At 46.0% G+C, this 23,079-nt stretch overlaps 3 protein-coding genes across 3 annotated transcripts; 2 read left to right on the forward strand and 1 right to left on the reverse strand.

Annotated features, from left to right (window-relative positions):
* Nucleotides 1–19: 19 nt before the first annotated feature.
* Nucleotides 20–972, reverse strand: LOC128723283 (proteasome subunit beta type-1). The gene is made up of 2 exons (XM_053817007.1): nucleotides 834–972; nucleotides 20–734 (listed from the first exon to the last, which is right to left on the reverse strand). The coding sequence occupies exons 1-2, from the start codon at nucleotides 914–916 to the stop codon at nucleotides 122–124; spliced, it is 696 nt and encodes a 231-aa protein (XP_053672982.1). The 5' UTR covers nucleotides 917–972; the 3' UTR covers nucleotides 20–121.
* A 3,291-nt stretch (nucleotides 973–4,263) lies between these two features.
* On the forward strand, nucleotides 4,264–5,562 carry LOC128725524 (prostaglandin E synthase 2). The gene is made up of 3 exons (XM_053819276.1): nucleotides 4,264–4,632; nucleotides 4,695–5,035; nucleotides 5,097–5,562. Exons 1-3 carry the CDS (start codon nucleotides 4,264–4,266, stop codon nucleotides 5,560–5,562), a joined length of 1,176 nt encoding a protein of 391 aa, XP_053675251.1.
* A 1,251-nt stretch (nucleotides 5,563–6,813) lies between these two features.
* Nucleotides 6,814–22,335, forward strand: LOC128722557 (laminin subunit alpha). Its single transcript, XM_053816229.1, has 12 exons — nucleotides 6,814–6,955; nucleotides 8,795–9,082; nucleotides 9,154–9,300; nucleotides 10,400–10,636; nucleotides 10,711–10,881; nucleotides 10,963–11,179; nucleotides 11,250–11,459; nucleotides 11,524–11,796; nucleotides 11,868–12,005; nucleotides 12,082–20,924; nucleotides 21,002–21,532; nucleotides 21,606–22,335. The coding sequence occupies exons 2-12, from the start codon at nucleotides 8,855–8,857 to the stop codon at nucleotides 21,735–21,737; spliced, it is 11,127 nt and encodes a 3,708-aa protein (XP_053672204.1). The 5' UTR covers nucleotides 6,814–6,955; nucleotides 8,795–8,854; the 3' UTR covers nucleotides 21,738–22,335.
* The last annotated feature ends 744 nt before the right edge of the window (nucleotides 22,336–23,079 follow it).

A 23,079-nucleotide genomic window follows, 5' to 3' on the forward strand; every position in this document is an offset into this window, starting at 1 on the left:
ATAAATTTATTGCGCCACTCGAATGGAACGTAAAACAACCAAAATTGTTGTATGATTTTTCGAAATTTATTAGGGCAAATGAAGGGAGGCCATAATCGACAACCTCGAAAAAAAACAAAATTTAATCTTTACGAAGATGCAAAGTTTCCTCCTTAATGCCATCCTTGGTGATGATGTTGATGACAACGGAATCTCCCGTGTAAATATCGCGCTCCGTAGCCGAAATAAACGTATCCTTGATAATCGAAACTGCTTTCTCTAGTTTAACTGGTTCCGGGTCTATGTTGACCATATTCTTCAGACCAATTTGATTATCCAACACTGGCTGCAACAAAGGACCGGCAGATCCTCCAGCACGGTACGTCGTCATCTCACAGTGTCCGATGGGATCGTAGCTGTACACGACTCCCTTTCCATTCTGGTCGAGACCGGCCAATACGTTAGACACGTAGTAAGGGAAGAACCGACGGTTGTACATCAAAATTGAAAGCATCTGGGCGACGGCCGGAGTCGACATATTCTTCTGGTGCTGGTACTTGTACATTTGCATCCGCACCTTCACCAGACTGGTTAGTGCGAGAGTATCGCACCAGCAACCGGTCGACGCCAGAACCGTTTGATCCGACAACCGGAACAGCTTATCCTGAGTGCGTGTGTGGATGGAGTAGCCTGAGCTTAACCGTGTGTCTGCTCCGATTACTGCGAAATCATCGCCGGCAATGGCCACTACACTCCTGGAAATGCAAATACTCAAGTCATTGTAGATACACGATGCCACAGCGAGGCGTGTAGCGTATTAGATGTTTATTTCGCTGCCCCACCAATCAACCTACCCGCCATTCGATTCGTATGGATAAAACTGCACCTTCCGCGCTCCAGGCACCTCGTACTCGGGGAAATTTTCGATTCCAAGCATTTTTGTGGTGTATTTAGACTCGCACGATTACAAACAGTTCTGTGGATAGATCGTTGTTCTATTTGACAACCAGCTTCAGTGACTAGGCGAAATTTAAGTTTCTCAAGGTTGGTTCATGTCTGTGGGAGTCGTTTTGACAGCGTGTTATCCAAACACACGAACTTGAATTATTCTTGGCCGTTAAGCACAATGGTACAAATTCATTTTTTGTCACGTTATAGAAACAGACATATCAATTTCTGTATTACAACAAAAATAAAAATCGATGATAGAGATAAAGTAATTAAAATAAACGCCATTTCAAAAAAGTTCTTAAGGAGATTTATTCCAATAAAATACATTTTTATACGCCAGAGTCATGTGATGTTCTTGTGTATCTCATTTATTTCACTTATGTATATCACATAAAACAATAGTTCGATTAGCTGCTTTTTTGCAAAGAACATTACTAGATCTTTTCTGACGCCTTACCTTAGTTCAAGCATCCATATTTTCACCTATGCAAAGCACTTCTTTGATTGTCTTTGGGGACAATCCCTTTCTTTTGTCTAAATATATTTGGCCATGCTTGGAAAATATTCGCTCGCATGGAACAGATGTTCCTGGAATACATAACATTTTAGTAGCTATTAAAAATAAAGTGGGGAATTTGAAATGATTTTCGTTCCACCAAAGAATCGGGTCGCTTTCTAGTGAGATATTTTTGACTCTCAAATATTGTTCCAATTCAGCGGTTGCAAGCGTCGTCGCATTATCTGGTTTCTCATCTTCACTTCCCCAATCCATGAATTCTTCATAAACAAGGTTGATATTTTCATTATGTTTAGCGGTAGATTGCTGCCCATTTGAAACTTTTTGAAGAGGCACAAGCTTCGCTATGAGAGACTCAAAGGTATCGTGGAATTTATCGGGTTCGTATTGAAACCCTTGTTTCTTGATTCTTGGATCTAGTAACATCGCATGGGCGATTAGTTCATTGTGATTCAATTCTTGCAACGTATTTTTAACACCTTGCATTATGGCGGAAATTAGATTGCGAACCGCTTGAGTCATTCCTGTTTCGTTTGAGAATGAAGTAATCTTTCGAAGCATCAACTTGCATAACAGGTAAACGTGCGATATAGAAATAAATGTTTTCGTAGAAAGCAGAAGAGTCGCTGCATGGAAATATTTCATAACATTTACGGACTGTTCAATTGTTTTCCAATCTTCTTCACATAATGTTGTGTTGATATCCAGGGAAGCAAAGGTAGCGAGCAGACAAACTTTATTTCTAATAAACCGTTCAAGCATGTCATATGTTGAGTTCCACCGCAAGGGGTGTCCTTGTTTTAATTTTAACTGCTCCTGTTTTAGTTTGCTTTGGGAATCTTCTAATTTTTGTGTTGCTTCCGAATTCGTTTTGAAATGTGTCACCAAACGTTTCACCTCTTTTACGGTAGCATGTATGGATTTTTTTATCGCTTGCATCATAAAGAGATTCAGGTTATTAGCAAAGCAGGGAATAATTGTCAAATTTAATTTAACACCAACAGTCTTCATAGTTGATGTATTATCTGTGATTAGAGCTTCTATTTTTCCTTCTATCATAAAACGATCGAGAACTTCGTTAACCCACTTTGCTAAAGCGTAGCCATTTTGTTCCTTTGCAAATTCTCGACAGTCCAGAAGATTCGATGATAACTTAAAATTAGCATCTATAAAATACGCTGATATTGCAATAAACTGTTGCTCATTTCCATTTGTCCAGCGCTCAGAGGTTAAGGCGACAGCATTAGAGGACAAAATATCAAGTTTAATCTGTTCACATCTTTCTCGATAAATAAACGGTAGTAACGTGTTCAAGATCGTAACTTTGCTCGGTAATTGATAGCTAGGATTCAGATGGCTGACAAATTTTCGAAAACACTCCGACTCAACTATCGAAAACGGAAGGCAATCTTTACAGATCATATTTACGATCATGTTATCCAATTGGACTTGCGCATCGGTGTGAAGCAATATTTCTACTACGGTGTTAGTACTGTCTTGTGTTTTAACCAATGGATCTAAAATTGCCGTACTTGCTGATGCAGTTTCCTCCCTTTTTGCATCTATTAGTGGGATGGACTGAGTTTCTTGGAGTAGTTTTCGATATGTTGCAGTGAGCAATGAAATTGTAGGGTGTTTAGCTATCAAGTGGCGTTTCAGATTCGATGCCGATCCTTTTGTGAAAGAAATCACCTTTGAACAATGACGACATTTAGCTCCTTTTTTTAATCGCACGAAATGATCCCATACAGGGCTTCTAAACCCCCTTCTTGTTGAACTCCTGCTTGAATTCCTGCTAGAATTAACAAACGATATATTTTTTCCAGTTTTTCATACCATTGAAATTATTGACCTACTTACAGCTGAGTATTGTTCATAATATCAACATTGTAGGCAATTTTTTCCTTCGCTTGTATGTGATCGTTATCTACATCCATTAGTCTATATTTTTCAAAATGATCTAAAAATAAAAAGTGCTATTACCTAAATATACCAACGTTTTCGCTAAGAAAATATAAAGAAGCTTTATATATAAATTAACTATTAAGTTATGCTGATATATTAGAAATATAAGCTGCATTCCTGGGTTTAATAAACCTTTGTTGAGAAATTTTATCGTAATCTGATCTTCGTAAACGTTTAACAACGATTCGGTGCGGTTAATTCACTTGAACTAAAAGTTCACAAACCTATGACGAGAGCGACGAAAGCAGTTCACTACGTTCTGTATGTGGGAAAAGGTATAACATTAAAAAGAACTGTTTCGAAATAACTCTTTTCTATGTGCTATGGCCAACACTAACCGCGACAAATGGATTGGGTCTTCTTTTAAAATGGATGAGCAAACGAGAAATAAAACAATCAGCTTCGGTAATCTTACACTATCATCAGAAATACTGAACAGTTTTCACGATTCAGAAAATGAACTGTTGTGTGCGCGATTCCGATTCTTAAACACAATAATGTCAAACGTATTCCTTTGAACCCGTTCCTGCGGAATACTGCTACTGCAGCATGTCTACGTCATGCTTATGTACAATTCGTTAGTCGACATTGTTTAAATTGAGGCTGATTTTAGTATGTTTTCCAAATAGTGCGCGAATGCCCGTTACAAAATGATAAAATTGTATCATGAAAATCGACTTACGTTTTAGTTCATGGATCGAGCTATCTGTGCCGAACTGTCACTGACAGTTCTGACGTTCTTATTGTTGTGACAAACCGGCTGATTACGACGAAACAAGCAATTATTGTCGGCGAATAAGTTAATTTTATTTCAAAACAAGACCTCAGAAGTTCTTGCCTCAGTTTACGTAATGGCAACGTTGCGCCTGAGTAGCGTCGTGTGGACTGCGACGAAACTTCCGTTCCAGAATGTGATCAAAATACAGCGGTCAAGTTTCGTTCGCCGATTGGCAACGGGAGCTGCGCCTAAAAAACCAACCAGTACGTTAGGTTTAGCACTGAAAGGTGTTGCAGTGGGTGCCCTTGTGGGTACGGGATGGTCCGGATACAGTTTCTTTAAGGGTGGACCCACTGATCACATGCTGCATGAGCATGTAGGGCCTAAGCTGTTAGATAAAAAGCCAGATGTGAAGATTATGCGAAAGGTGGTTAACCCGAAGGATGATTCCGATTTGGATTTGGTGTTGTTCCAGTTTCAAACCTGCCCGTTTTGCTGCAAAGTAATGCTGAATAATATGAATGCCCAAATGAGCTCGAAGCTAATTTATAATTTTATTTTCAGGTACGCGCTTTTCTCGATCATAGCGGACTCTCGTATTCGGTGGTAGAAGTTGACGCGGTACTTCGTCAGGATATTCGCTGGTCGGACAGTAAAAAAGTACCAATTTTGCTAGCCAAAACAAAAGCCGGCAAATACGTGCAACTTACGGACTCGAGCATGATTGTTTCTTCAATATCAAGTTTCCTAAGGGACAAGAAGCAGGACATTGGTGAACTGGCGAAATACTACCCTTCAATTTCGTATGAAAACGACGCGGGTAGCAAGGTGTTCGATATAATGAACAAATATTTCCTCATGTTCCAAGAGAAGAACGTTGACAAGCGCTCCAAGGAAGAACAAGAGTGAGTATATCGGATGGATGCTAATTAGAAAAAAAACGCTAAAGTATGCGTACAATTTCAGAGAGGAACGTAAATGGCGTGCATGGGCCGATGATCATTTGGTGCACTTGATTTCACCTAACGTTTATCGCACGAAGGACGAAGCATTGGAAACATTTGAATGGTTTTCGGAAGTTGGCGATTGGAGCGTTCACTTTCCAAAGTGGGAGCGGGATCTGATGGTTTACGTTGGAGCATTCGCAATGTGGGGCATCAGTAAACGGTTGAAAAAGCGTCATCAGCTCAGTGATGATGTCCGTTCGCACATATATGATGCGTGCGATCGATGGATCAGAGAGGTGGAAAAAAAGAAAACCACCTTTCTTGGAGGATCACAACCGAACCTTGCTGATCTGGCAGTGTTTGGCGTTTTGAACAGCATGGAAGGTTGTCAGGCTTTTAAGGATTGCCTGGATAATACCAAGATTGGGCCATGGTTTTATGCGGTAAAAGAACAGGTGCTTAAAAATCGCGGTAAAGTATTGTAAGTTGAGCTTGTTTCGTTGTTTGTATTAAAGTTCAGTAAATAAGCAATAAAAATAAGAAAGCTTTATCTGGTACATCCCGTCCTGAGAAACTGCGTTTTGAGCTACATTTGATGAATTTAAATTGTATATAATTTGTACATTTTTAATGAGTACATAAATGTGGTATTGCTGTTCCATTCGTAATTTATCTTGTTATATAATCTATGCTGAGATGTTAAGTAATGGATGCATTAAAAAAATTAACTTGGCTTTCACATTCGCATATGTTCAGTTATTGTTGTACGGCTGGAGAAAAAGATGTAAATATCACAGTAAAAATCATAATTTTTGTTACACAATATTTTATTCTTATTAGTATTATTAGTATTATTAGTAGTAGGAACATTGACGACGAGTATGGCATAAAAACGAATGCATAAACCTGTCCGAAAACCACGATCAAAAGAATATAGAATAGTAGATTGTATAGTGTAATGCATGAACCATTTATTTAGTTTGGATCATTTATAACAATAATCAACGTTAAGCTCAATTTGTTTCTAGTGATTTTATGATTCATTCTGGGAGCAGGTGCCGTAGGAATTTCTTTAATCTAGCAGGATTAAAAAATGAGAATTAGGGATGCAGGGAAAAACACAACCACATCTTATAACTAAAGATAAAACTGTATCCAATTTTAGTATTAGATCACCGACGTATAAGCAATCTTTATTCATTAGCCTTTATTCTGTGGGAATACGTACTAAATGGTTCAATAGTTTGCAGAGCTACCATCAAAACATTGTACCTAACATTACGATGAAATATTTCACCCCGTGCAGTAAAAATGCCTATCGGACGCCATGCTTGCTGCACCGCTTGAATGCTACACAGCTGAGCATGAAAATTATGCAAGTTACCATTTCCACGACTTAGACAAACAGCAAAGTATTGGAAAAGAGGGACTCATTTCGACGGTGTTTTGGATTAAATAGTGATTTGTGATTACTTAAAAATACATATCTTTATGATCATACTGGCGATCTCTTTGCTGCTAATGGTTAAAAAAATACTTTAAATTCTATTATCTCAAACATGAAGCAAGAGTCACGCAAAACACAGAACACCGACATTTCGTCTTGCCGAGAACGCACGATCAGTTCGGCGGCGGTTCCTCTCGGTTTCGTTCGAAAAGAAAAGCTCATAAACGCGCGAACGATCGAGCCGAGCAGACGGGCAGGAACTGGTTCTCCCGTCCCGGCCGCTGGACAGAAGAAAAAAAAAAACAAATTAAAATCAGAACCAAGCATCCAACCCGGGGCAGGAAGTGTGTGCGATAAGTAGAGTGTTTTTAGCTCAGCACGAGATAAGACACTTTCTTGCAGTAAAGAAAGGGTACCGTGATTAAAACGAGGTAAAGTTGGCTCATGAACATAATTAGAATACGTGCTATGTTATTAGGGTTGTGAAATAATTTAAAAAAAAAATGCGTCCCTTACACTGAAGATCGTTTGGAGGATCATAGCGCATCGTTTGAATAATGGGTTTAACATAAGTGTATAAGATTGTCGGAAATAAGTGTAATTTGTGAAAATGTGTAAAGTTGCGCATGTGCTGCTAACAGTGGAATGAATAGTTGTTAATTAGCAAGCGAAAAAGCACCCGCACGAAGCGTGAAATTAGTGTGTTGGTTTAAAATGTTGCATACATTTGAAAAATAACCCAGCAATGTGGTGGAAAGAGAAGATAACCCAAAACCAAGTGCACGGTGCTGCAAAACGGAGAGAAGCAAAAAAAACAACAAAAAAAATACACCAACCATAAAACATCCCACCGACAGTGCATCAATCTCTGGCATGCGGTGCATCGAAATCGCTTTGCAACCGCAGCAGCAAACCGACACCCATATTCTACGACCCTAACACACACTGCGCGAGGCCTTAAGAAAGGAGTAGCAGCGACGATAATGACCTGCCAGCGTCTTCTGCCGGTGGTGGCTTCTTTTCGGGCCCGTTCTTCTTTTTCGGTGTCGTCTTCGCCTTGTCTGGTCCCGCTCGGTTCAAGTTTTTGTCCAGGCCAGATGGGAGTTTGTGTTTTTTTTCCTTCTTCGCATAGAAATGGAAATGAAACATCGGCCAGCTCGGAGCAACATAAAAACCGGCCACGAAAAGCGAACAGGACGGGACGCACGAACGAGAGAGAGAGAGAGAGAGAGAGAGAGAGAGAGCGAGAACAAGGAAGAAGCTACATAATCCGTGCTGAATGAAGTGCCATGAATGCAGCATGGGAACGAGTGGGAGTAGGGCTTAAGGGTTTTGAAGAAGATCGCTCGGAGGAGTGGAGAAACAAAAATTAAGGAAAAAAATAATACAACACAGAAAAGCGCGAGAAAGAGAGAGTAAAACACCATCCAGCGAAACACACCAAAAACACAACCATTATCTGTTCTACCTTTCGTCTAGCCGTACGATTGTGGTAAACATACGTTCTCTGGTGGTGTCTTTTTGGCTTGAAGAAGTTTGTGATCCACCAAGCCTGCTGGCCAGATGGGGTCGCGCGTGTATAAATTTAGAATTTTATGCTACCATCGGGCGCAGACCGCACCAACGTCTACCACTGGTTTCGAAGTGAACATGTTTTGGGATGAAATCATGCACCAAACCGAATTGTGTGCATTGCGCTCGTTTGCCGACGTCGATCTTTAGCCGTGCCTGGGCTATCGTTTCCAGTGGGTTTGTTTATTTACCAATGTTAGCTCAGATACCGCGCCGCTGTGTATAAATAGGCCAGGGATGTTAGATCATCGATCGTGCTGGAAGAAGATGACGTGCCTTAAAGTCGTCGTACAAAATCAATAATGTGGTTCTGTGTGAACGGCAAAGCAATCCTGACGATACTCGCTGAAGATATGCTGTTTTTGAGGGGGAAAATCAACGGAACTACATGAACACGAGCTCTTGAAAATCATGTTTTTTCTTCAAAAATTAAACTTATATACATTTCAAAGGAGTCGTTTATAGAAATTTGATTTTTTTAGGGCATTTAAAATTTGATACTATAAGGTTAAATGCATTTCAAATACCCAATTTGCCATAGCGTTATTTAGGTTTGAAAAATTGGATTAGCTCATAGCGTCTTTAAAACTCAATTCTAAAGGCTTTAATTCATATAAAAACACCCAATTTGCCATAGCGTTATTAAGGGTTTTATACTCTTTATTTAATATTACTTTTCCCATCGCTTTTTCGTGTAGCATTGTCTCGTTCACGGAGCGCGTGATATCCCCCCGTAATCCGCCTCGAAACGATCGAGGATGGGTGGTATCACAGCTTTAGCACCGATCGTCCTTCTGATGGCACTGACCATCGGAACGGCTCGTTCGGAACTGACACCACCGTACTTCAATTTGGCCGAAGGACGTAAAATAACTGCCACCGCCACGTGCGGCGTTGATACCGATGGTCCTGAGCTGTACTGTAAGCTGGTCGGTGCCAACACGGAAAACGATAACCAGAACCAATACTCGGTGATCCAGGGACAGGTATACAGCGCGATCAAGACGATTCCTCGTCTGGTGGGTTTTTCAATGGACATTTCTATTTATTTCAACAGGTTTGCGATGTGTGCGATCCTTCCGATCCTGACAAAAGCCACCCTCCGGAGTACGCGATCGATGGCACGCAGAACTGGTGGCAAAGTCCACCGCTGTCTCGTGGCATGAAGTACAACGAAGTCAACTTAACGATTGATTTTGGTCAGGTGAGTGAAGATCATTGGTAGCGCTGGGATCATCAGGCTGATGAGTGAGCTAATCCATGAGCTAGCAGCCTCATGATGACATAATCCCATCTTTGGATCAACAAATCGTTGAACGTAAACTTAGACGCGCACATTGCGGCGTTAGTTGATATAAGTTTTTTTTTATGCATGCCATATGTATCCATCTTTAGAGATGTGCACATCTGTTGGTTGTAACACAGTGTGGGTTGTGGACTTTTGAACAAGCGGAAACGACATCGAATGAAACAAACCGGAAAAGAATGGTCGCTCATGTTTGATAAGCGTTTCCTTTTTGAATCCGTTAAATGTGATAACTTCGTTGACCCAAGTTCCCTTTCAATTACTGATAAGAGCACTATTCTTGATGCTGTAAATGAAGTTTTTATGTTGCCGAGAGTATGTGTTGTAACACAGACTTCTTATCAATTTGGAACGCCATGGGAACGAATGCTTTGCATCTCCCTTGTGCGTGTGATTTGTACAACGAAACAGATTTATACATTCCGTTTTCGTGAAGATTGTTGCTTATTTAGTAAAAACCGAGTCTAACGATTATGTTGCAATGATCCAACGCCAGCGTTAGTAGTGGAAATAGTCTGGAGTTCGAACTTTGAAAAGCATATCTTTTTTTATTGAAAAGCTCTTCAAAAGGTATTGATTTATGTTACCAGAAATACCAGCTTTATTTCTGAATCGTCAAGCATGTTTTTATTTGTTCACATTTTAAACGGTCTTTTGGTTCATGATATTTAGTCATTGACATAGGCAATTATGCACAGAATGCTGCTTGAATGAGCGTAGCGTAAACTTGACATTGTATGGCAATTGCCCGGTAATTATTATTTCTATTACTGCTGGCATAAACGCCGTGTCATACGCATTGCTGCATCAAATTAAATATACCAGTGCATCTTTGTCAGCGAAACGTCGCGCTAATAGCACATCGTCAGCGGTTATAATTTATGCAGCATTCTCATATTACCAACTGCCACCGCATGCTTAAAGCTGTCGACTTATCTTTAACCGTTTAAATTGTTCCACTTGCTCCATTTTCAAATGTGCCTCTGCTCTGTTTTAGGAGTTCCACGTGGCTTATCTGTTCATTCGAATGGGCAACTCGCCGCGTCCGGGACTATGGTCGCTCGAGAAGTCTAGCGATTACGGCAAAACATGGACCCCGTGGCAACACTTCTCCGACTCTCCGGCCGATTGTGTGACATTCTTCGGCGCGGACACCCTGAAGCCGCTTCAGAACGATGATGATGTAATCTGTACGATGGACCATTCGAAGATTGTTCCCCTCGAAGGTGGAGAGGTAGGTATCTTTCGGGATGCATCTTTTCTGGGTCGCTGTAATCAACGCTACTCCCGTTTTGCACCGCTCTGCAGATTCCGATTCGTTTACTTAACAATCGCCCGTCGGCAAACAACTACTTCAATTCGTCCACCTTGCAAGAATGGAGCCGAGCTACGAACGTGCGCATCCGTCTGCTGCGGACGAAGAATTTGCTTGGTCATCTGATGTCCGTCGCCAGACAAGATCCGACGGTTACGAGACGTGTAAGTGGCATTATTGGCTGTTAGAAATTCAATGAAAATATCCTCGCTTATGGGCCATTATTTCGCTCTGCTTTCCCGCAGTATTTCTACTCGATCAAGGATATCTCGATTGGAGGCCGTTGTGTATGCAATGGCCACGCAAACACGTGCAATGTGCTTAGTCCACGATCGTCAAATCGTATCCTGGCCTGTCAGTGTCAGCACAACACGTGCGGAATCCAGTGTGCCGAGTGTTGTCCTGGTTTTGAGCAGAAGAAATGGCGACAAAACACGAACGCACGACCGTTCCAGTGCGAGCGTAAGTAATGCAGTGGGCCATTTCTATCGAGATATTTCCTGTGAAAGTATTCCTTGTGAATATTCCGCAGCTTGCAACTGCCATGGACATTCGACGGAGTGTGTCTACTCCGAAGAGATCGACGATAAAGCACTGTCACTGGACATTCACGGAAACTACGAGGGTGGTGGTGTCTGTCAAAACTGTCAACACAACACGAAAGGCATCAACTGTAATCAGTGCCAGGACAAGTACTACCGGCCATATGGCAGATACTGGAATGAAACGGACGTTTGTCAGCGTAAGTAGTTATTAGCTTTCATGGTAAATCGTCGATGTATAACTACGATTCTCTATACCTACAGCGTGCGGTTGCGATCACTTCTACTCGACCGGAAACTGTGAGGAGGAAACTGGACGCTGTGAATGTCGTACGGAGTTTGAACCACCGAACTGTGATTCCTGTTCGTACGGTCACTTTGGGTATCCCAACTGCCGGCAGTGCGAGTGCAATTTGAACGGTACGATCGGATATTACTGCGAGGCGGTCGATGGAACCTGTCCGTGCAAGCACAACTTCGATGGACCACATTGCAAGCAGTGCGCGAAGGAGTACTACGGTTTCCCGGATTGCGATCGTGAGTATATTCTGTGGTATGATTCTTTTTAATGCGCTTATTTATGCATGATGTCGTTACACATTTTCCAGCTTGCAATTGTAACATGCACGGCTCGGTTGATCGAGTGTGTGATGAGGGTAACGGACAATGTCAGTGTAAACCCAACTTTGCCGGACGACTTTGCGATACTTGCAAGGATGGTTTTTACCGATACCCTGATTGTACTTGTAAGTGGACATAGCGAAAATCCGCAACATTTTGCTGTTTTCTAATGTTATTACATTTTCCTTTTCCTCTTTGTAGATTGTAATTGTGATGTGCGTGGTACTTTGGATGAGGTTTGTGACAAGAACTCGGGCATGTGTCTGTGCCGTGAAGGATACGGAGGTCCTCGGTGTGACCAGTGTATTCCCGGTTACTACAACTACCCGGAGTGCGTGCCGTGCAATTGTTCCAGTGCCGGCAGTACGTCGACGGTTTGCGACCCAACTGGACGGTGCTCTTGCTTGGAAAACTTTGGCGGAAGACAGTGCACAGCTTGTCTGGCCGGTTATTACCAGTATCCGGAATGTTTGTCCTGTAACTGTGACTCTTATGGTTCGTTGGCGAAATCTTGCACAAACGAGGGCCAGTGTCAATGTAAGGACAATTTCGATGGAAAGAACTGCCAGCAGTGCAGGGAAGGGTTCTACAATTTTCCCGCGTGCGAGGAGTGCAACTGTGATCCGGCAGGAGTGATCGCAAGGTTCGCCGGATGTGGTTCCGTACCGGCCGGGGAGCTGTGTCAGTGCAAGGAGCGAGTGCATGGTCGAATTTGCGACAAATGCAGACCATTGTACTGGAATCTCACCGCTACAAATCCGCATGGTTGTCAGGACTGTGAATGCTTCATCGATGGCACGATTGGAGCGCTGGATACTTGCGATACGAAAACGGGCCAGTGCGCATGTAAACCATCGGTTACGGGACGTCAGTGCGCTGAGTGTAAAGATGGTACGTTCGATCTGTTCGGATCGTATCTGTTCGGTTGCAAGGACTGCGGATGTGACATTGGCGGTTCGGCTGATAAAGTGTGCAACAAGGAAACCGGACAATGCCGCTGTCATCCGCGTGTATCCGGACGAACTTGTTCGTATCCGCTGACCACGCACTATTACCCGACGCTGTATCAATTCCAGTTTGAGTACGAGGATGGCTACACACAGTCTGGGGCTCAGGTGCGCTACCAATTCCATGAGGATGTGTTCCCCGGATTCAGCAGCCGTGGGTATGCTGTCATGTCGTCACTGCAGAACGAAGTGATAAACGAGGTTAACGTGATGAAATCATCCGTTTACCGGTTGGTGATTCGGTACAAGAACCCTAATCCTGATAACGTAGTGGCCACGATTCTCATTACACCGGACAACCCGACGGAGGTGGAACAGAAAACGAAGGTTCTTTTCAAGCCTACCGAACACCCGGAATTCGTTACCGTATCTAATGCGAAAGGAGAGGTTCCTTCGCCGGTCGTACTGGATCCTGGAAGCTACACTATTAGCATCAAAACGGACAAGTCGGTGTTCCTCGATTACTTCGTGTTGCTACCGGCCGCCTACTATGAAGCGTCCATATTGACGAAAAAGATCGAGAATCCGTGTGAATTTACGGATCTGGGTCTGTGTCGGCATTACCAATATCCCAGCGTGTCTCCGTACAATCCACAAACCGAAGCGTTCATCATTGAAGATGGGCAGAGCTTTAAGCCGGTGGAGTACTTCAAAGACTTCGAGCACTTGGATGTGGTGCAGCAGCAAGACCTGCCGATCATAACGAGCGATCAGCGCGAGCTGCTGTATCCGATGGAGGTGCCGCATACCGGACGTTACGTCGTTGTCGTCGATTACATCACGTACCGCAACGTGTCCGAGGTGGCTGTTTTGCAGATCAATCTCGTTGGGGATTTCGATCAGGATGGATCGGCAACTGCCTACCCGTGCAAGTACACCACCGTCTGCCGGCAGCCCGTAATCGACAGGGAGTCACGCGAAAAGATTTTCTTCCTTGATCCGAAAAACCGCAAACCAATCATGGTGAAAAGCTCGGACTTGTTCGGTGATATCGCAATTAAATCCGTCACGGCCATACCGTACGAGGATTGGTCCACGGACTACATTCGACCGAACTCGGTGTGTATCATGCAGAATGGTAAATGTGTCCAGACAAGCTACCGTACCGCACCGGACTCGAAGAAGATTGAGTTTGAAACCGAAAATGAGTACCGGGTAGCTGAGGAGGTCCCGAGACAACTGTACGACAACAGCACCAAGTTGATCCTGCTGGATCAGAACCAACCGGACGTTAGCATTAAAGCCAAGATACAGCATCCGAATCGGTACGTGTTGATCGTCAAGTTCTTCCAACCGGACCATCCCTCGTTCAATGTGCAGTACAGAATCGAAACCGAGCGGCAAAACTACGACGGGCGGCTCGAGGTACGTCACTGTCCCGCCAACAGTGGGTGTCGAGAGGTGCTGAAACAGGACAATGGATACATCGAGTTCGATCTGGAGGACAACATGGAGATTACGATCGTGAACGGTGGTAGCAAGCGCGTGTGGGTAGACTACGTTCAGCTGATTCCGGCCGAACAGTTCCATAATGGGTTGCTGCAGGAGGAGACGTTCGATCAGACGAACGAATTCATTCAACATTGTGGACAGGATCATTTCCACATTCAGACGAACGCGAGTGAGTTCTGTAAGAAGGCCGTGTTCTCACTCACAGCCGATTACAACAGCGGAGCTTTGCCGTGTAATTGCGATTACTCCGGCTCGACAAGCTTCGAGTGTGAACCGTTCGGTGGCCAGTGTCAGTGTAAGGCGCACATCATCGGGCGTAAATGCGAGGCTTGCAAGACCGGATACTACGGTTTTCCGGATTGTAAACCATGCGACTGTCCGTCTACCGCACAGTGTCACAAGGATACCGGGGAGTGCGTGTGTCCGGATCGTGTGACGGGAGAAAAATGCGATCAATGTGTCCCGTACACGTTCGGGTACGATCAGATCATCGGTTGTGAGGAGTGCAGCTGTAATCCGTTGGGTGTGGCGTACAACAACCTGCAATGTGACATGGAGAGTGGATTGTGTGATTGTAAATCGAATGTGGTCGGTCGTAAGTGTGACCGGTGCCAGTATGGGTTCTACAATTTCCCGTACTGTGAACCGTGCCACTGCGATATCCGTGGAACAACGTTCGAAATATGCGATCAAGCGGATGAGAGCTGTTTCTGCAAGAAGAACGTACAAGGAATCGAGTGTAGCACGTGCGTCGATGGAACGTACAATCTGCAAGCGAACAACGTGGATGGATGTACGAAATGTTTCTGCTTTGGTCACTCGAGCCGCTGTCAGACGGCGTTCTTGCGGCCGTTCAACGTGAGCATGATGAAGGACGTGACGCTGAACACGATTCGATTGTCGGGTGGTAAGGCCACCATCACGCCGTGGATCGTTACGGAGGACATCATGCTGAACGAGACGTCCGCTGAGGTGTCACTAAGCGACTTTGAAAATCCGGATCCGTCGACAACCGGTATGGTGTACTTCGGGATGTTGGATCATCTGTTCGATCTGAACAATCACCTGTCGGCGTATGGTGGCTACCTGACGTACAAGGTTCACTTCACGAATGGGTTGTTCGGAAGTGCGCTGATCGGAGCGGACGTGATACTCGAGGGCAAACAGCTGGAGGTCATGCACCAAAGCTATCGACAACCGTCCTCGAACCAGGTGTTTGGCGGTAGCGTGGAAATCATCGAGAGTAACTTCCAAACCATCGCCGGTGGTCCGGTTAGTCGGGAACAGTTTATGATGCTGTTGCGAGATCTTAAAAACATCTACATTCGAGCGTCATACTGGGAAAACGGACTGACCACGGTGATCTCGGACGTTAGCCTTACGATGGCACACGATGATCTAGACAATCCACAGATGTATCGCGAGTTATCGATCGAAAACTGTGACTGCCCGCCGGGTTACAGCGGTCGATCGTGTGAGGATTGTGCACCAGGGTACTACAGAGATCCGAATGGACCGTATCTGGGGTATTGCATCCCGTGCGAGTGTAACGGACATGCGGCGACGTGTGATTGTAATACTGGCATTTGTCACGACTGTCAACACTACACGACGGGTGATCATTGTGATCAGTGTATCGAAGGGTACTACGGTAATGCTATGCGTGGAACCCCGAACGATTGTATGATTTGCGCCTGTCCGTTGCCGGTGGAGTCGAACAACTTTGCCACGTCGTGCGAAGTGTCTGAAGATGGGTACGAAATTCATTGCGCCTGCAAGCCCGGATATCACGGAGAAAAGTGTCAGAGCTGTGCGCCCGGGTACTATGGACAGCCTCAGGTCGAGGGTGAGTTCTGTAAACCCTGCGATTGTTCCGGCAACATTAACGCCGAAGAGCCGGGTGCTTGTGATTCGGTGTCGGGCGCGTGTTTGCTTTGCCTCAACAACACCTCCGGAACGGCGTGTAATCTTTGCGCGCCAGGATTCTACGGTGATGCCATTCACCTGAAAGACTGCCAGAGCTGTATCTGCGACAAAACCGGCATGTACGATTGTGACAGCTTCGTAGGCACATGCAACTGCCTGCCGAACGTGATCGGAGAGAAGTGCGATCGTTGCGAAGAGGATCATTACGGATTCGAAACGGGACGCGGTTGTTCACCGTGTGATTGTGGAATCGCCTCGAACAGTTCGCAGTGTGATGATCACAGCGGAAAGTGTGCCTGCAAACCGGGAGTCACTGGACGGCAATGTGATCGTTGTGAGCCTGGTTACTGGAACTATTCGGAGTTGGGTTGTGTGCCGTGTTCCTGTAACACGGACTACTCGAGAGGGTTGGGCTGTAATGCGCTTACCGGCCAGTGCGAGTGCCTATCGGGAGTTGTTGGAGAAAAGTGTGACTCATGTCCGTACCGGTGGGTGTTGATTCCGGACAGCGGTTGTCAGGAGTGTGACGTTTGCCATCACGCGCTGCTGGATGTGACCGATGGGCTGCGTTTGGACGTGGATCCGGTGTTGAACGACATTAAGACAATCGCGGATGACTACTACACGTCGCAGAAATTGAAGTACTTTGACGATATGGTTGACAAGCTGGAACCCAAGGTGCGAAGCTTGGATCCGCATGGTGTCAATTTGAACCCGTCCCGAAACAAGGTGGAGTCGCTGGAAGCGGAGGTGAAAACTCTCGATCGTCGTATTCAGTATGCTGATGAAAACGCGAAAGACATGTCGGTAAACAGCGAAAACCTGCTGGCTGCTGCATCGAACGTGCTTGATGACTGCCGTTTGGTGCACATCAACACCCAAAACACGATCGCTGAGGTGCTAGTGTTGGGGGCGAATCTTGGCTCATCGGAGATCACCAAGCTAGATCAGGCATTCGCCGAGGCGAAGAACTATCTCGACAACATCATGCAGTACTCGATAACGCCGGAAACGCTGAACGCCCAACTAGAGAATGCAACTCGTCTGCTGGAACGCGTCGAGATGTTTGGAGAACCGGTGCAGACGCAGCACGAACAGCTGGCCAGGCTGATGCACGACATCGGTGAGTTCGACGTGAAACTGGAGGACCTGTACACGTGGAGTCTGAAGGTGGAGCGTGAAAGTGGCATCACGTCAAGGCTTAACAACAAGAACAAGGGCTCGGTTAACACAAAATTCGACACGGTAACGGCGCATGCGAAGGAAGCTACGGAAAACATCGAAAACAGCAAGGCACTGTTGTTGAATTCGAGCAACATCATGAAGGATATCGACATCACCCACAGGGAGGTGGGTAATGTGAACAGAGCGCTGCTGGAGCTCAACAACGGCATGGATACGGAGCTGCCGATCACGTACGAAGAGCACCAGAAGTTGAATCCGTTGATCGAGAAGGCATCGTATCATGCTGACGCGCTGATGATCGATGCGCAGAGTTTGTCGGAAAAGTACACCGATGTGACGGCTAACTCGGAAACGGCTTTGCAAGCGGCCACGGCTCACTCGAAGATTGTGGACGCAGTGCAGGAGGCGGCTGATGCGATCCAGAACGTCACAACCACGGCACAGAAGGCAACAGATCAAACGAAAGGTATCGACAACAGGGCGGCCGAATCGGATAGCACGTCACGCGAGCTGCTGAATGAAGCTCAGCGAATGTTCACGACGCTGCAAACGCAACTAGAACCTCAAAGCAAGCAGGCACTGGACACGGTGGACGGTGTTAAGGAAAAGAACGCCCATAGCGACGATATGCTGTACTCGATCAATGGTGCTCTGGATGGTATTCCGGAGGAATCGCACACGGATAGCTGGGAGAATGCTCGTGATCAAGCCGTTGAAGCTCAAGGCAAGTCACATAACTCGATGAAGATCCTCGACCCGATGATCAGTGATCTTTCGAGAAGTGTGTACTTGGCGGAGCAACTCCCGAAGGAGGTCGACAACACGCAGAAGGACATCAAACAAGCGACGACACAAGTGGAGGCACTGAAAACGATGGTTCCGCACATTCGACAGCTGGTGGAGAAGCTTGACGCGAAGCAGAACTCCGTGGATTCGATTGTGAGTGATATAGGCGATCGGTTGGAGTCGTTGAAGCGACAAATCGGTGAGGCTAGATCATTCGCCAACACCATCAAGGTCGGTATGCTGTTCCATCCGAACACGACGGTCGAGTTGAAACCACCGCAAAGCATCTCGCAAATGGCAACGAACTCGAACGTGTCGGTGTTCTTCCGCACGGATAAACCGGAAGGGTTCCTGCTCTACCTCGGTAACGAAGTGAAACCGGATGGAAGGAAGAGCTCTCGGGATGATTACATGGCGCTAGAGATCGAGAACGGTTACCCGGTGTTGTCGATCGATCTTGGGAATGATCCCGAGAAGGTGATCAGTCCGAAGTATGTGGCTGATGATAGATGGTATCAGGCGATCGTGGACCGCACCGGTAACAACGTGAAGCTGATCATCCGTGAGGAGCTGGACAATGGAACGGATGTGTTCCACACGAAGGAACAAGTGCTGCCCGGTGCGTACAACGTGTTCAATGTGGATCAGAACAGTAAGCTCTTCATCGGAGGATACCCACCGGAGTACAACATGCCGCAGGACGTGAAATCTAGCGAATTCGATGGGCGTGTCGAGCAGCTACAAATTGGCGGGGAACATGTCGGTTTGTGGAACTTCATCGATGCCCAGAATGTGTACGGATCGCCGGAACGTGAGTCGCTACGTAACGAGGAGAACCCATCGACCGGATTCCGGTTCAGCGGAAACGGATACGTCGCGATCGATTCGAAACCGTTCACGTTCAAGCAGCAATCACAGCTGCAGTTCCAGTTCAAGGCACCACCAGAGACGCGCGATGGTTTGCTGTTCTACGCGGGCAAAAACAAACACTTTATCTCGGTGGAGATGCGCGATGGTGCGGTGATGTTCCAGTTCAAGCTTGGTCAGCACGCGCAAGCCGTCACGATGGGATCGAGCAGCGCATTCAATGACGATCGGTGGCATAAGATTTCGGTCGAGCGTGATGGGAACATCGGTAAGCTGACGGTGGACGATCGTGAAGTGTTCCAGCAGACGGGATCAGCGGAACATCAGCAGCTGCACATCTCGGAGGCTATCTACTTCGGTGGGTATCACAGCCGGGTGAACCACTCTGAGGTCACCTCGAAGGGCTTCGATGGATGCATCGACGATGTGTACATTTTGGGCAACAAGGTGGACCTTAGTCTCAACGTGAAGGCACTCGACGTGCGTCCAGGATGTCCGATGAAGTTCTCGCCACTTGTGTCCTTCCCTCCGCGTCAGTTCGGTTACGTGAGCCAACCAGGAGTGGGATCTGAGAACAGTCTGCAGGTTAACTTGAAATTCCGCACAACCCAACGTGAAGGAGTGCTCTTCTACACGAGCAACTACGATCAGAGCGGCACACTGGGTCTGGCGCTGTATAACGGAATGCTCATGTTGAGCAGCCCGGGAATTGAACTCGTCACGCACCATCAAACGTTCAATGATGGCGAATGGCACGCTGTAACCGCCGGTCATGATCATGATCGGCTGACGCTAGTGGTGGATGATCAGGATCCACTCTTTAGCCCCTATCCACCGCAACCTTTGAACGTTGAAAATGGCGACATTTACTTCGGCGGGTTGCCAAAGAATTATGTCACCCCAAGGAATGCGCTCGGATCAAACGCGTACTTTATGGGCTGTCTGAGCGATATTACGGTGAACGGACAGATCGTTAACTTTGCGGCGTTAACTGACAAGAAATCGGCCGTGCTGGATCAGTGCTCGAAGGAACTGTTCCTTGAGGACGTTGATGTGCCACTGTTCTACCCAGACGATGGTAAAGATCCGCAAGTGTTTGTCCACAGTCGAATCGATGTGGATAGTGACCAACCAGGCAAGTACGACGAAGATGGCGAAGAAGAGAAGGACTCACGGACGCCTGACCATGGTCGCAAGCCTACACCGATGGTTCCGTCAGCTCCGCCGAGTGAACTTCCGCCTCGTCAAACAACGTCCGCAACGACGACTACTACCTCTACTACCACGACGACGACGACGACGACTACGAAACGTCCGCGTCCTGCACGACCAGACGAACCAGAGCCGGTGTGCAAGTTGCCAGTGACACCGGTGCAGGATGTTGATTTCGATTCGGGTTACCGTTTCGGAACGGGCCAGTTCAGTCACATCGAGTTCAGTGAGGTTCCGTTGAAGAACAAGCGTCAGTACGACTTCTCGTTCAGCTTCAAGTCGGAGTTCTCCGAGGGTGTTCTGTTCTACGTGGCAGATCTGCGCCACACCGACTTTATCGCGCTGTATATGCGCGATGGTAAGGTGTACCATTCGTTCAACTGTGGTTCCGGATCGACCAACATGTCTTCGGAGCGCAGGTACGACGATGACGAGTGGCACACGGTGCACTTCTCGCGGCAAAACAACAAAGGCAAGCTGGTGGTGGACAGTGAGGACGAATCGCACGGTGAGTCCACTGGAACCACGCGCACGATGGCCTTGCAGGCGCCCATGTTCGTTGGTGGCGTGAGTAGTGAGAACTACGAGGAAGTAGCGCTTAATCTTAAGGTAAGTGAGCAAGGTTTGCGGTTTCGAAGGCGATCAACCGAATGTGATGTTTGTGTGTTTCCTTCTTTTTGTTGCAGATTGACAAGAACGTGCTGGAGCGAAACCAGTTCGTTGGTTGCATTAACCAAATCGAAGCCAGCGGACGTCCATTGGCCGCACCCTCGAACATTTCCCGCACGATACCGTGCTCGTCACAGATCGAAACGGGCATATTCTTCGGCAATGGCGGTGGGTTCGTGAAGCTGCACGATAAGTTCAAGGTGGGCAATGAGCTGACCGTCAGCATGGACATACGACCACGTGCAACGAGCGGTCTGCTGATGTCCGTCCACGGACGTAAGGCGTACTTCGTGCTGGAGATGATCAACGGCACGATCAGCCTAACGGTGAACAATGGTGATGATCCGTTTACTGCCACCTACACGCCGGCACCGGATGAAAACCTTTGCGATGGTCAGTGGCGCACGGTTTCGGCCATTAAGTCGCAGTATGTCATCACCATTAAGGTGAACGACGTCAGCTCGAATCCGGCCATCGGTGATGCACGAACTCCGTCGACCGATACTACTCGACCACTGTTCCTCGGTGGACATCCTCACTTGCAGAAGGTAAGTCCCGGAAGCGTTGGTTACGGTTGGTTTCGTTTGAACCCTGAAACGTGTTTTTGTTGTTTCATTCCAGATTCGAGGATTCGTTGCTCGTGCACCGTTCCAGGGATGCATTCGCAATGTGAAGGTGCGAGATACGGTCGAGCAGATTACACCAAAGATGACGGTCGGCAATGTGCAGACAGGCGTTTGTCCAACGATCTAAGTTGGACCGATAATCTAGGGTTATACGAGCTTGGGATAACCTCACTTATAGCTAAATAACGATGAACGGTTTCGGCGATGAATTGTGGGCTAACGATTATTGGAATACGATTCTGGATTTTGGTTGTGCGATTGTTTGGATTAACGGGCTATAAACCAACTGCTGCTGTACTATGGATTTTGCTGTGTTGGAAACTCTGGAGGAATTATGCTGAGGATTTTATAATTTTTTTCTCTATTTTTTGTCTCCCTTTTTGCCTATGGACGAATCTCTTCTTTTTCCAAAGCATCGGAAAGCGAATAGGTAAAATACCCTCTCCTAACCTATCTCATTTTGAATGTACTCTGGAAAAACCATTAAAATAATTAATTTTGATTTCATTTAAAACGCTGTATAAATGGAAATGCCATATTTTAACGACTCTACCGTTAGTTGTCTCTTTTTCGATAAAGCGTATAATACAAAATTATCTACAGAAATTCATACAAGGAAGATAGCTAACAATACCCAGTGCCATTGTTGTTCGAAATCACGAACATATGTACCGACATTTTTATACGAGGCAAGCGCAACGCCAAACCAAACGAGCGCTAGCGTGAATTAAACAAAATGTGTTACTCACCCAGTTTCAATAAATTTCCCAATTTAAGCAATACGTTTGCGTGTTATATCTTTTATTCCGAAAAATGCTGGTTTTATTCGAAGCGTATAATGAACAGCCCTTTTTCTGGAGTCTACAAACATTCGAAATTAAGTTCTTGGTTCTATTTTCGCTGGCTTTAGCCGAACCGACGGACAGTTAACTAGAGTTTCGTTCCATACATTGTGCCCAGTTAGTAGTCCAGCATATTTGTTGCACCAAACGCTATCTACAAGCTACTCGTGTAACGAATGATTCACCCAAGAGCCGTACCAGAAGGAAGTTGTCGAGGCACGAGATGCTATCAGGTCAAGAGCAGATTTACGTGTTAATCAAACTTGTTTCGCATACAACGCAGCAGCATCAAAATGAATGGTCGTTTGAGTGCCAGGTGAAGGAAAAACAGATAATGCAGGTCGAAGACGAAACCGATGGATGGCAAGTCGGTATGCCGCATGATTAGGACACGTTGTCAGTGGAAGGAGAAGGTGCAGGGGAGGAGGGGTGGTGGATCCGAACGGTGGTGGGAGTGAAAGTGGCTGAGATTTAGTAGTACTGCATTAAACGGGATGCTAATGCAACTGCCATCGCTATAAAACATAATAAATAAATCGATTAGATAAAGTCAATTTAAAAAGATTAATGTGCCTCCGCAGAATGCATGTTTAAGGAGCTGTGTTGGTGCCTGCCCGTGCGTATCGT

The sequence above is a fragment of the Anopheles nili genome, chromosome 3 (genome assembly GCF_943737925.1).
Source record: "Anopheles nili chromosome 3, idAnoNiliSN_F5_01, whole genome shotgun sequence".
In the NCBI taxonomy this organism is placed as follows: domain Eukaryota; kingdom Metazoa; phylum Arthropoda; class Insecta; order Diptera; family Culicidae; genus Anopheles; species Anopheles nili.